The sequence below is a fragment of the Corvus cornix genome, chromosome 9, assembly GCF_000738735.6.
Source record: "Corvus cornix cornix isolate S_Up_H32 chromosome 9, ASM73873v5, whole genome shotgun sequence".
NCBI lineage: Eukaryota > Metazoa > Chordata > Aves > Passeriformes > Corvidae > Corvus > Corvus cornix.
Genome location: NC_046339.1, coordinates 4508896 through 4523127, shown reverse-complemented (window position 1 = coordinate 4523127; position 14232 = coordinate 4508896). Strand labels below are relative to the sequence as shown.

Here is a 14232-nt window from a genome sequence, read left to right as displayed (position 1 = left end):
AGGTGGTGTTTCTCCAGTGTATATAGGGACAAGAAAATATTGAAAAGTAATGGCACATCTTTAATCTGGGATGCAGGGATTTCTGGAATGCATGCCTTCATGCCCGGCTGTGTGTTGCTTGTTGCACAGGTCTCTGCTGTTGAAGGCTGTAGTCTATGGGTTGTTGATACTACAACCCTTTCATCCCTGACAACTTTTCTGGTCAGCTCAGCCCACAACCATAATTGAAAAATAGACATAGAGGTACGAAACCATCCTAGTTTAAAAAAGCAAAAGGTTTTAAGATTGCTTTTCTTTTCTTGCTCCAAAATGCTTGTGGGAGTGAGATGTTCTCCTGTTTTAAAACATCCCTTTTGGCCACAACTCTCACTGCAAGGAGGGAGCAGGGCTGTCATTTCTTGATAGAGGTGATCCCATATGGTGACCCCAGCAGCCTCCTGTGAGGGCTGCAGAAGCTGGAGTGTCCAGCAGTGCCTCAGGAAGGTGCAGACTGGGTTCTGTCACCCCTGCAGACACACTCGCACGAAGCCACAAGTGTGACCTGCTGTGGAGAGTGAATGTTCACCTGCATGTGAGAGGGTGCTCCCTGCTCTTGGCATGGGCTTGGCAGCAGCCCTGCTTTATGCAGTGTGTCTCCAGGAGTGGGATGTTAAGAGGCTGTCATTCCCAAAACAGCTGCCTTGCTAAGTAATTAAACCAACTCCTCCAAGACCCCATAAACCTTTGACAGCGTTTAGTGGTAGGTAACGATTTCAGCTTGGCGCAAACATTTGCTGGCTAAGCTTGAAACTCTCTGTTTCTCAGAGGGATGAGATCTACACATTTAGGAATAATATCTTATTGGTCTGAAACTACACGAGTGACTTCCAGTGAGGAGAGCGTCCAGCTGCTGTGCTCTAATTGATGTCTGCCTCCAAAGAAGTGTGGTACAATACTGGTAGTGACTTTAGATCTTCTGGGGACTATAGATATGATTTATAATTGGCACTGCAGCTTTTTAGAGACACTGAGCTTAGCCAAGCCTTTTATATATTGCCCCGTTGAAGTTGTGTGCTTGAATTAGGCATATGTTGAAGGGGTTGATGGCGCTGAGGCTGCTTTCATCTAGCAAGGCATTGAAAGCCTTGGGGTTCACTTGGCAGTTGTGCTTTTGCTGATGCTTCTGGTCTGATTGGCTTCTGGCTGTTCTAAATGAACAGTCTTCTGTGAACTGGAAGGTGGGCTTGTCGTACAGCGGCAAACAATTCACGGAGTCTGTCCTGGTGATCTGTGTAATGTGCTGTAGAGCTTTGAAAGGGTGAGAGGACTGGCTGCTTTGGAGGGAAACTAACTTCAAATGAAGAATAAGTACAATTGTGTTGTCTTGAGGGTTACTGAATATCTCAGCATTTTCTTACTGTGCTGAGACTCATGGAGGCCACATGTTCATCTTCATTAGCCTCAAGTCAAAACTAGCTGCCTTTTGCTTGAATGCCATCAGGACAGATGGACTCACCATGTTGCTAGCAATGCTTTTGAAGGAGTGGGGCGGAGGCTTGGACCCTTCTTGTTTTGATTGATGTAAATGTGTAGCTTGTGGGTGGCTTTTTCTTGGACTGGACTGCTCTGACATGCAACGTTGGAGGAAGGTTAATTTTAGACGTGTCATCGTTGTCCTCTCCTGGTGTCACTGCTGCATCTTGGGCTGTGGGACCCACCATTTGCAGTGCTACAGCTGCATCATTTTGGTTGGGAAAAACCATTTTTTTCCAGGTCACTGCATGTGTTCCTTACAGGCTTAGAGCTCCCACGTTTCATATTTGTGGAGAGGGTACAGAATGGCTGCTTTTTCTTTTGACATGCTAGAAAGGAGAAACTAGGTCAGAAGAACTCTAATTTTGTGTGTGCAAGTGTGAGTCTGTGAGCAGGAAATCTGGAATAGTCAGTTTATTGTAGCTTCAGTGGCTTGGCCTCCACAGGGCCAAGTGGGAATGAGCTGTGTATGTGCATAGGGGATTTTGTATTTTTCTTCCCTTAGCACTGGTGTTGGCTATTCCTTTGCTGGCTGGGGGCTACAAATCCACACTTACATCTTAACTTGAACAGGTAATAGTTGAAGAAGTAATACAGTTTTATTGACTGAAAAGCCCAATGTGGTGATTAGTTCTTATTTAATTTTGCTGCTGCCAGCTATTGGCAGGTCTTAACTTTCTGGAAAAGAAAGAGACGCTCACATGGTGACTGGAGCTTTATTGCAGTGAGAAGCTGTGGAGGAGAGTGTTGGAAACCTGGGAAAGTGGATTTATGATTGAGCAAGTGGTAATGGACAGAGCACAGCTGTGGCTCTCAGTAGGGCCTGCCTGGAAGAGCATCTCCTGGTAAGAATGCTGCAGAGGACTGGTTCAAATAGATTTGTAAACAGGCTTCTCAGCTGTCCAGGTGGGACATTTTTCTTCTGTTAATAACTTAGCCTTGAGAGCAGTTTTTCTTAATGCTGTGTAGTAATGCTGTTTCTAGACTAACATCTTTTAAGTTACAGAGCTGGGTATTTGGGGGTGAGGGAGGACAAACTGCTTCTTCAAAATGAAAACAAAGCCCTCGGGGAGTTCATTATTACTCTTCCAAGTAGAGCAGCTTGTATTGCTTGAGTAGGCAGGAGGTGCAGTGGTAGATGCCATTGATGATAGCTTGTTTTGTGAGTCTCTGGATGGGTGGGCGAAGGAGGGGAGGGTACCAAAGCTAGCAGGAGAAGGCGTGAGATTAAGCAATCCCTGTGAGGGCTGAGTAGCATCCAGTAGTCCAGCATGGTTCTGCTTCATTGCTTGGCTTTTATCTCAAAAATACCTGTGCAGCCTTTTGAGGTTTTTTGCACTGCTTTAATTAATGGGCAGGCTTAGTTTCAGTCACACATCTGTGTGATTGAAACTTGAAAAAGTCGTGTCCCCAACCTCTTTTTTAGAAAGTTCACAGTAATTCAATCAGTATTTGGTTGCCTTGGCCAATGCCTTTCTGCTTTGTTTGCTGCTGTCTGCAGCTATATTAACAATCCTCTCCTGGCTTGTGTAGTCCATCTTCATATTACTCACAGGGCTGTTAACTAGAAGCGCCTTGGAGATGGAGACAGCCAGCTGATTACTAAAAAGCAGCTGTGTCTTCAAGTGCTCTTCAAACCCCTCTATTTTTCTCTGAACTGCGTGTCATTTGGGGTAACTTCCCCAAGGTGATCCAGTACAAGTGCTTCAATTCCTGCTGTAGAAGCCAGTGGAGAAAGTGTTGCAAAATGAGTGAAGTGATGTGCCTTCAGAAGGAATAGCAGGGGACTTTGTAGAGCTTGAGGTTACTCGGATCCTGATGCCTTGGAGATTTATAGCTGTCTGCAGAGCTTCTAGAACTTCTTGCTAACATGAGAGGTGGCTTCACGGAGTATGGTCCAGCCCGAGCATTTGGCCTTGGGGAAATGAAATCTGGGCAGGTGTATAGTGTGAGAGCTGAAGGCTGCATCCTTGTACTCGTTCCTTGCAGTGATGCTTTGCATAATCAGAAATGTTACCCTGATGACAGTTTTGCCTATTGAGCTCTACTGCTGAAAGGCTTTTCTGTTTCTCCTGCATTCCTTGCAAAACCTTTCTCACATTCTGGATCAATGATCTTCAACTTCTGGTTGGAGCTTGGTGGGGTTGGAAGACTCAACTTTCTCCAGGCAGTTGACACCTCAAGACAACCACTTGGGTTGAGAGTGCTGCCATGCCAAGCTGTGTGATGCCAGGTGGGATTTTGGCTCTCCCGGGCTGTCTGGGTGCCATGGCATTGCCATTAGTTTACAAGAGCCAACTTCTTGTGAAGAATGACCCTGTGGTGCTTCCCAGTGCCAAAATTTCTCCTTGCGACTGCCAGGACTCGTCTAGGCAGAGGCACCTGCACATAGACAGAGCTCCCTGGGTCTCGTGTTGAGGGTGATGAGTAAATGGCCTTTGTAAGCCCTTGGTTTTTCTGGGAGCTCTTGTTGAGGCTGTTTCATTTTGGAGATGTAAGGCAGAGGCTCATAATATCCTGATGCTTGGGAGCATTAGTTGCACAGGCTTTATATCTTGGTGGAGATTAAAAAAACTCTTCTGATGCCACGGAGCTGCTTTAGCTGATTCGTGCCTGGGGACACTCCTCTGTTACTGACCCGTAACTGCGCTGCCTCCAGTTACACAGTGCGTTTTCCTTCTCTAGGGTTGTAACATTTGCTTAATGACCGGATAGCTCCATGATTTTTGGCTGGAAGTTGTCATTAGCTGCTACAATTGGGGGCCTAAGTGCACAATGATTACAGAGGCTCCAATCTCTGATTTCCCCTCGTGCGCATCCACAGCAATCGTGGTTTAATTGGTGTGCCCCTGGGTTCCCCTCTCCTGAGCATCTTTCCACTGTCTCCTCATGTAACCCTTCCTGTTACATCCTTTTTGTAGGAGGCTAGAAGGGAGGAAAATGAGTCTCCTTCAAGGAAAACAAGCAGATTTGGTGTACAGGCTGTATGTAAATATTTCCTGTGTTTATGGACACCTGCCTGGCCATATTTAAAGATGGCTAACTTGTGTTCTGCTCACTCAGCAGTCACCGTAGCCAGCACTAAGACACACCTGCAGCCCTTGGCCTGTAGGTGACTTAGCCCTGGGTGTGGAGATTGCTCTCTGAATAGTCTCCTCAAGCAAAGTCTTGGCTCTTTTGTGCCTTGGACTTGTTGAGACATCATGGTGTAGGCAAGGACATCTTTCAGCTTTAGTTCTGGGGGGGGGTCTGGGTTAGGCAGAAGGGAGCAGTTTTACCCAGGAACCCACGAGCCCCACTGTGTGCTCCATGCTGATAAGTCTTCAAAAGGGAGGCATGTTCTGTTACTGAAATTTGAATACATCCTGCTTTATCATCCACACACAGAAGTCCCTTTTCTGATAATGCACCAGTTTCAAAAGTGCTTATTGAAATAAAGTGGACTTCTTTTTTTTCTTTACCCATGATACTGCTGGAAAGGGGGATGTCTCTGTGTTTTTATGTGTCTCAGACTGGTTTTAGCCACTGAAACTTTAGTACCACTGATTTTCCTGAGAGATTAGTAGAAACATAACGATTTCCCACTTGAATTTGAGCCTGTACTGGCTGTAGCTGTGGCAGCATGATCATATCCTGGCACAAGAGAGCTCAGGTCCCAACCCATCTCTGCCTGGAGGGACGCTGGGTCTGCACAACCCTTGCCACAGGTGCTACTCTGTGAAACATTTCCCATCCCATGAGCAGATGAAAAGTCCTGTTGAGTGTTTTGTTGCTTTATGGAGACCATACTTTATGGAGAGCCTGAGCTTGCTCCTGTGTCTTCTGGCACAAGTTCTGAGTAGCAGTAGCGGGGAGGAGGGCAGGACCCTACCTTAGTTTAAGGGCTCTTGGCAAAGTCCTGGTGCTACTACAGCTGTACAAATCCTTTTCTAGTTCGAGTGAAGCTAACCTAGAGCTGAAAACTATTTGTGGGTTTGCCTAAACTAACAGCTCACCCCATTTTTTCCTTTTATTTGTGGGCTTGTTATTCCATGCAGATGTTTTCAGTTAGATACAACTCTTGTGAAGGCATTTTGGGGTGTGGGAAGAGGGGACTGCTGCAGGCTTATCATCTGTGTGTCCCTCCTGGATCAAGGAGGGGGCATCTGCAGAAGGTGGTAGGTGCCGGGCTGGAAGCAGCTGTGTGGGATGAGCTTTGCAGCCACCCCCAGCCAAGTGCAGCCCAGCGCTGCTGTGAGCCTTGATCTGCAGCACAGGCTATATTTGGTCTGAGATTATTCCCTGCTTGGCCTGGATTGGTCCTGGTTGGGGCTCTGCAGGGTGGATTTCTTTTTTCCCCTAGCTAACATCACCCATGCTGTGTGCCTCTTTATTTTTCTCCCTCGCTGCCCACTCCAGCCTGCCCGAGCTACTGTCGCTGCTCTCTGGTACCCTTCTGAAGCATCTCAGCAGGGGCTTTGTGGGATGTGCAGGATGTGCCCCTGGTACCAGGGACAGCCTATTCCCCAGCAGCCATTAAGATGCAAATCTCTTTTCTGTCTATGAATCAGTCCAGGGGAGGCCAGCGGGAAGCAGTTTTTTTTTCCTTGCCTGCCCGATCCTTTGCTGTGTATTTTCTGGAAAGGCCATTAATAGCATGTTATTCCTGGGTCCTAATGGTGGCTCCTGGGGAGAAGCTTTTACCTTTGACTGCCTGCTGCGTGGGAAGAAGGCAGGCTGAGGAGGGCAGCGTGGCTGGGAGGAGATATCAGCCCCCTCTGCTCCCTGACATTGCTGGTGCTCCCAGAGTGTTGGCTGTGCTGAGGTGGCAGCAGTCAGGGGAGCAGTGTCACTCCTGGCTGTGCTGAGAGATGCCCAGTTACCTTGGCAATGCTTCTGGAAAAATGCAGGGAGAAACAGGATGGAGAGGGGACATGGCAGCAGAGAAAATGCCTGGCTGGTTGGGAGCTGGAGTGGAAGATGTGGGTGATGGGAGTGATGGGGGAAAGCCCTCCTGGCACAGAGCTGCCCCTGGCTGGCACAAAGCTGCCCTGGGCACAGTGGCAGCAGAAGCAGATGTGGGGCAGGCAGGTCTACAAACAAGGGATGGATGGACTCAGGCAAACCTGTTGGAGCCACAAGTGTGACGTTTGCGCACATTAGAGCAGTGAGCCTGGGATGGTGGGACAGGGTGCTCTTTCGTTTGGGGATTTGTGGAAAGAGATTGGAAAACATATTGCAAAAAGGAGTTCTTTTTATCAGAAATGGCCAGCTGCATCCCTGGGTGTTTCTCCAAACCTCCTAAGCATATGCCCTAGGCATGGCTTTCTTCTGCCTTAATCTCCTAGTGAATATTCAAAAATAGATATACTTGTAGCAGTGGAAAAGCCTCTTTCTGAGTTGTTTCAGCACTGCAGAGAACAACCCTTAGGAAAGAAACTCAAAAAATAAACAGCAGCTGCTGCCATGTTTCCCCCTCCCCCGCCTCCTCACCCAGTGTGGAAACCCGGTGAGTCGGTTCCCTTTCCCATCCATTCCTGGCATTCCCCTGCCTGGTACCAAGGCAGCAAAACCCACAGGCTATGCACACCCATCTGAGATGCTGCATGCTGGAAACCTGTTGTGCTGCAGCTTCACCTGTGTCTGCCCCAAGTGTCCAGAGGAAGGTGTGTTTGCACCAGGACAGATGTGTCCTCGGTGGTCTCCAAGCCTCCTCCAGCACAGCTTCCCTGCCCTTTGCTGCAGATTGTCCCACTGAAGGCTGAATGGGGTGCCCACCCTGGAGTACCCCAGGGCTTCCTGGGCAGCCTGAGGAAGCTGCTCATATATGATGGAGGAACAGGCAGAAGCAGGATGTGGCATTTCTGAATGATCAGAGGGGTTGCTGTCACCCTGTCACGGAGCTGTGCCAAACCCCGGCAGCTCCACGGCAGCACGTGTTCCTGGCTGGGTGGAAAGTCACATCAGAACTCAGATTAATTCACTTTTGTGGCATTATTACTGGGTTCAACCTTGCTTCTCAGCTGCTCACAAAGATCCAGTGTTTGACTTTTGGACCCAGAAGCATCTTGAGTTCATGCGGCTTTGTAATGAATGAAACCTCTGTGTCCGTAACGGGGTGGTGGGTGTCCATCTCCTCTCTCCCCGGGAGTGCTGCTGGCTGATCCTCCTTGGCCTGTTGGAGCTGGTAACTGACCTGTCTGCATCCCCTTGGATTGCAGCTGGGCTTGCTGGGATGCCAGGACATCCAACAGCTCAAGTGACTCAAACCCCAGCAGGGAGGATAAGTGGTGGTGTGGGAAGCAAGTCACTCCTTGGCTGGGTGGGCTCAGGGACACACAGACCCCAGGGATGTCAGGATCCCTCTCCACATCCGCCGTCTTCCAAGGGGATTGTGCTCTCCAGAATTGGAGTGATGAGTACAGGAAAAGGAGGAGGAGCAGGAGAGTGTAAATAAAGCTTCTGGAAGGGGAAAACCCACCGAGAGGAGAAAATAGCAACACTGGTTATTCTTTCTTTCTTTCTTTCTTTCTTTCCCCACCCTCCCTCGTGCCTCACTGCTCGTATCATCTTTGGACTGTGCTGGTGGGTGCACATGTGTGTGTGACTGCACCTCCCCTGGCTGGGGACATGCCAAGTGGAGGGGGATCTGGGGACAGGGTTTGGGGTTTTGTTGCCACCTTCACAAGGTATTGTGTCCTCATATAGCATTGCCCTAGATTTGCTCGTCTCAGTTGACAAGCCAGGATGTCAACAGCCAGGATGAACCAAACCAGAAATGGCCTTTAGACCAAGTAACACTAGTGCTGCTGACCTCAGGGATAGACCTGGAAAGCCCTGCTTTGAGGCCCAGAATGACATCCTGTCGGTTAGCTTGTTTTATTCCAAAGCAGATGCATGAGAAAATCTAAGTTTTAATGGCGAATGTTTGCTGTTGTATTTGAAGCGTACACTGAGTGTTCATACATCGAGCAGATGACAGTCAAATAGGTGGATGCTCCTTCACAGGCACCTGCCTGGCATCTCCCAGCCCAGGTGCTGGAGGTGGGCAGCCCTGGGCAGGTCTGTGCTGCCCAGAGTGCTGGGGGTGCCCACACAGCGCCATCACCGCGACAGTGCCACGCTTCTGCTCATTGTCCCTGTAATTCCCATCCCTGGTCTGCCTGAAAACCTTAAACCCCTCAAATCCCTTGTCAGACAAATGTTGATCTTCACTGAATGTTTATTTTTTCAGAAGTCTATAAATATTGTTTATTAAATATTTTTTTTCTTTTCTCCTAGGATCCTGCAGGAATCTTTGAATTGGTGGAGCTCGTTGGCAATGGTACCTACGGGCAGGTCTATAAGGTAAGAGTTCCAGCTGAAGTGATCCTGTTTGCCTTGGCTGTGTGTTGAGCATGGAGCATCCCAGCACATCACCCTGACTAGGCTTTGACCATTCCAGACCTGACAAGAAGCCCTGCTGAACTCTGGCCTTTTGGTCTTGTGTGCAAGTACTGTGTAGCACACAGAGCTCTTATAATAAGCAATTCACATTAGTTCTGAAACTGTCACAAGAAAATGAATTGCTTTTTTTTTTCCCCCCTTTCCCCCCAGTTGCTTTTTATTGATTAGATGATGAGGAGGGAGTGAAAAGTCTGTGCTTTAATAGCTAAATCTCGATCTCTTCTAAGAGCTGAGTTTACGGCTGCAATAGGCTGCCAAATGAGTTTGCTACAGTCTAGTGCTCTGCTTGCACGTGGGCTGGCTGCCGTCCTTTCCACTGGCAGAAACCTGCTACAGGATTAAAAACACTATTAAAATGTTTTTATTGAAGTGCCTGTTACAGGCAGTAGGATTGCTTTAAGTTTTTCTAAACATCTAGAAGCAGCAATCCAGATGAGAATAGTGAAGGGATTGTGGAGAGCAGGATTTTAAAAGCATGAACTTCTTTACAAGAATATTTAAAATGCCCACCTCTACTATATTATATCACCTGTCCCAAACACATCTTAGCTTGGGGGATTTCCAGATTTTGTCATCTTGGTGGGGTCTTTTTATTGATGATTCCTGTGCATTTGGGGTGGGATTGAATTATTTCAAAGTCTGGGGTTTCTGTGCTTATGTATGGTGGGGAGATGTTTCTTGTCATGGTTGCATGAGGAATTTGCCAACTGTTTTGGTTCTGTTGGGAGTCAGTACCTCCCCTGGGCCTCATTCTCCAAGAAACTCCTGTACGTGTGGGCACAAGTGCTGTATACACATGTACTCATGCGTGTGTGGGCACACAGGGATCCTGTTTACTCGTCATGCCCATGTTTCATTTTGACTGTAGAAAGGAACATACTCATGTGCTCCTGCTCTGTGGCTTTGGAGACGCAGCTCTTGCCTGTCGTGCTCTAAAAGACAGCAAGCTGGCCCTGCTGAAGAGAATGGTGTTTAAAGAACCAATGTTCCCCATCCTCCTGCTGCTGTGGACTAATCCTGTCAGTAGAAGGATCAAGGGATTGAAGTGAACTGAAGATGAACTGGAACTTCTGGAGTTTTAAATGTGTGAATTTTTGAACTGGAATAGATTTAAAAAAAACCCCAAAAACAAAGGAAAAACTGCCCCACCCCAAAGCTGTTTTTATCAAGGTTATATTCCAGGGAGCCTTCCCCTCTGGTATTCATTGTTTTCCCACCATGTGCTCCCTGCCACGGGAGCTCCCTTCTGAACTGTTTTTCTTCTCAGCTGCTAAAATAACGGTGGAAGGTGACCTAATTTTAACTGGTTCATATTTCTAACAATCCGTGGAAACTATGTGCCTGTAATGGCCTTTTCAAAGCATCATGTTTTTGTGGAGAGCAGAAAAGGGAAATAAGCTGGTGCTGCTGGTTGTGTGGCTCAGCTGATCGGATTTCCTCTTGCTGGGTTCGATTCTTTCCGTGAGTCTGTGTGTTACCTCAAAGGAGATAAAAACCACCCAGAAATGTCCCGAGTGTAGGCTGAACGTTTCTGTGTTCCTTTTCCCCATGTTGTACAAGGGGAAAATCCTCCTCCTAACTGTTTTTAACTTGCTGGAGTAACCGGATTGTCCTCAGTGTGATTCACGTGGTGCCGGTGCCAGACGGGATGGTGCCGGGGGCGGAGGGGAGAACGTTGCTGTCCAAACCAAATTAGTAAGTATTGAGGTATGAGCTTAGGCTAAGCTTGACTTCACAGCTCTCTTAAACTGAAGTCCGAGAGTAGCACACACTCTATAAACAAAAGGAGACTTTGATATAAAACATAACATAACTGTTTATGGTGTCCCACCCTAAAACCCAGCACGGAAATAAGATCTCTGCGATTCTTTTTCTCCAGATACCACCGCTGTATTTATCTCTTGCAGCAAAACAAATGGATCAGCTTTCAAGACACACAGACCTTCTGGCTCCATTCTAAATCAGCCCTTAGAAGTGATCCATACCTAGGAGCAGTGTCCTCTGTAATTAGATGGTTGTTCCACTGCCATTTCCAAATCCCTCTCAGGCAGGGCTGGACTGCTTACAGAATCATTTAGTTTGGAAAAGGTCTTTAACACTGAGTCCAGACAGTAACCCAGCAATGCCAAGCCCACCCCTCAACCATGTACCTAAGTGCCACATCTGTTAAATCCCTGTAGGGGTGGTGACCCACCCCCCTATGCTGTGTTACCTGAGGTGCACCACTGCTGCCCTCCTAGAGGCTGTGTGTGCCTCCGGTTGTGTTTTTAGGTTCTGGTGCTGGGTGCCAGCCCAAGCTCTGCATGTCCAACCCCTGTGCTCTCAGCTAGGAGCAGTCACCTGGTGAGCATCACCTCCTCTTCTCATGGCTGGTCCCTCTCTGAAGCAAGAAAAGCAACTTTCCTGTTGGGAAGAGGCAGAAGTGAGATGTTTGTACCAGGCAGGGGATAACATTTTATGTCTGTGTGCTGCAAGACTGCCAGAACAGGACTGCAGTCCTGATGTTTCCCCTAGAAAATCTGATATAGCAGCCAGGTCTAACACTGCTGCATGGCCATGTTTGTGCTGGAGACTACAGGTGTCCTGGTGGTAGCCAGCTGGCCTGCCCAGGACCTGGGGGGAAAATGTGCAAGGTGCAAACTTCCCACTGATCCCATGGGATAAAGGGCATGGTTATGTTGTTCTGACAGCTGAACGATCTCACAGCCCAGCAGGATGGGGAGCCTGAGGAGTGTTACAGGAGCCCTCAGAGAGCAGGGATTCATGGAGCCAGCCCCTGCCACACCATGTGCCTTTCTCCTTGCTCAGAGGAGGAGAGCCATGTTGGCCAAGCCTGGCGCACCTTGAGAGCTCCCAGAAGGAGGGCACCCACTGCCAGAGTGTGTGCACTGGGATGCAGCTGCTACTTTGATCCTGCTTTCTGGGCCATGGTTTGAAGATCCCTTTCAGGTGGTTCACAGTGCTTCTGTGAATCAAAGCCTTGTTCTGTGAGCCTTGTGCTCAAGGCATGGCAACTGATTTGGTTTGACCTCTGTGTTTTCAAGTAAAGGTCTTTCTTTGCTCAGGACAGCAGGTTAAAATATCCCTTTGGTTCTTCCCAGCTCTGGCCATACCCCAGTGACACCTGGGCACTGCAGGAGCCCTCGGCAGCGACCTACTCTGCTCTCACTTCTCTAACCCCAACCACAAGCTCTTTGCTTTGGAAAAATGCAGAGAGAAGTAACATTCCTTGTTCGCTGCTTAACAATCTCTTGTGAATAGCTCGATTTTTATTTTAATGAGGGACCACACTGGTGATGATTTATCTAATTGAATCAGAAGCTTTTCTTCATTTTCTAATAATCCTGCATCTTATGTTACAGATTGTAAACTGGTTTTGCAGAAAGACTGAGAACTTGCTAGCTTCTGTGCCAGACATTGTGGTAGTAGTGAATTTTTGTGTCCTTGGATTTTATTTTTGTTATAGGTGTTTAAGGAATGACTATGAGGAATACAATGAGTTGGACTTGGGGAATTGAACCTTTGCCTCACTGGTTTATAGCTGATGGCTGAAAGCAAAACTCTAAACACAAAACTCAATAAAACCCTTCAGAGCATTATCTAAATTGTGAGGAAATGCTGCTTTTATGTCCCAGAACATTACTATTACTGTTTATTTCTACTCTGCATGAGAGCAAACAAATACTCCTTAAAATACCGTGTGTGCTAAGATTGCCTGGATAGATCAGGGCCACAACCGGTGGTGTGTCCAGCACCAATAAATACATGGGTTCAAAGTCAAAGGACACTGGGTTACTCAGAAATACCTGTCCAATAGATGGTTGCAAAGCTTGGGGACCCATGTGGTGGGCTACTTACTGTGCACTGAGTAAGTGGAAAACCAGAGCAATCCCCCAGTGTTCTTATGGGCTTAGCTATGGCCATTCAGACAGTGGCCCATGGATGGTGTCAGCCAAGAGGGATTTTGATGCCTTTGCAGTAGTGAGAAAAAAAATCAGGAAGTAGATCAGATGGTAACCTTTGTACCTCTCATCTTGTGTATTTTACAACATTGAAGTAAATGATGTTGAGATTACATACTCACGTGTTTCTTGCCAACTGTACCAGGAGGACAGTGGTCATTAATGCCAAATACTGCTTTGCCTTGTGCCCTGTGGATATGGGTCTCCATTTACAGCTTCAGCACGGTTTTATTTCACAGGGAACAAGATAGAGTTTGTGGGCACCTCTGTAACTGCACAATAACTATTGATTGTTTAATTATCTGGTAAATGCCATATAATCACCAAGCTATTACGCAGCAATAGTCGGTGCTCTAGTTTAGAGTGTGTGGGATCCACGTGCCGCCAGTGTCAGCTGTGGCCCTCCAAGGAGCTCCTTTACCATCACCACGTGATGGGGCAGGGCAAGGGAATCACCCCTAGGAGCCACCCAGGGCAGTGGAGCACTCTCAGGCTGTCCATGTCCTCTGCCAGCCCAAGTGAGGCAGCTGTTTGAAAAAACCGTGGTTTTTGTAATTGCTCTTTGTTGTACTCTGTGTGTGTGTGTGTCTGGGGTACAATACACAGGGGGAAAGGTTGAGGAAATGCATCCCAAGGTCTTTCGTGAGGATGTATTTTTTTCCAGCTGGTATTTGCCGGAAGCCAGGGCTAATCCACCTGGAGGCAAACGCCCAGATTTGACCCAGTAGATGGAGATGTTGAGGTATGTGGGTATGAGAAAGTGAATAAAATATTTGAAATCCAAGGTCAAAGTGAATAAAATATTTGAAATCCAAGGTCACCTGTTGCTGGAGAGCTGGGAGCAGCAGGGCTGCTGGGGCGGTTTGGTCCCTGAGACTGTGAGAATGTCCCAGGCACAAGCTGTGTTTGATAATGTTGTCCTGGACTTTACATAGATGCCAGAGGAGGAGGGTAATGTGTCCTGCGCTCCTGGGTGCTGTTCGTGCATTCCATGCACAGTGGCATCTTTCCTCCTGGCATCCCCAGGCATTCCACCAGTGCAGGTTGGTGGGGTAGCAGGTAAACATCTTTAAAAAGGGCTTTTAGAAGACTCCTTTTTCCTTTAACTTATTTTTGAGGGTGGATATGAGAAAATGGAGTGGGGTCTCTGCTGTGTTCAGCCTGCCTGACATCTGTCTCAGTCTGGCTGCTGCTGATCAAGTGCTGGGCCCTTGCATCAGCCCTGGTGAGAACAGAAACTCTCCAGGTTCCTGGGTCATTATCAGGAGTTCAGATAATTAGCCTGAGTCAAGAATGACAGTAATTGTCTTTAATCATCAGTTGGTTTATTGTC

The 14232-nt window shown here is 47.7% G+C and overlaps 1 protein-coding gene across 9 annotated transcripts in view; it reads left to right on the top strand.

The window, feature by feature from the left end:
* TNIK (TRAF2 and NCK interacting kinase) overlaps positions 1-14232 on the top strand; it is a 152038-nt gene that overhangs the window by 18206 nt on the left and 119600 nt on the right. For all 9 annotated transcript variants that reach the window (XM_039556896.1, XM_039556895.1, XM_039556894.1 and 6 more), the window contains exon 2: positions 8773-8838. In XM_039556896.1, the coding sequence (XP_039412830.1) occupies positions 8773-8838 (66 nt within the window). The remainder of the gene's footprint in view (positions 1-8772; positions 8839-14232) is intronic.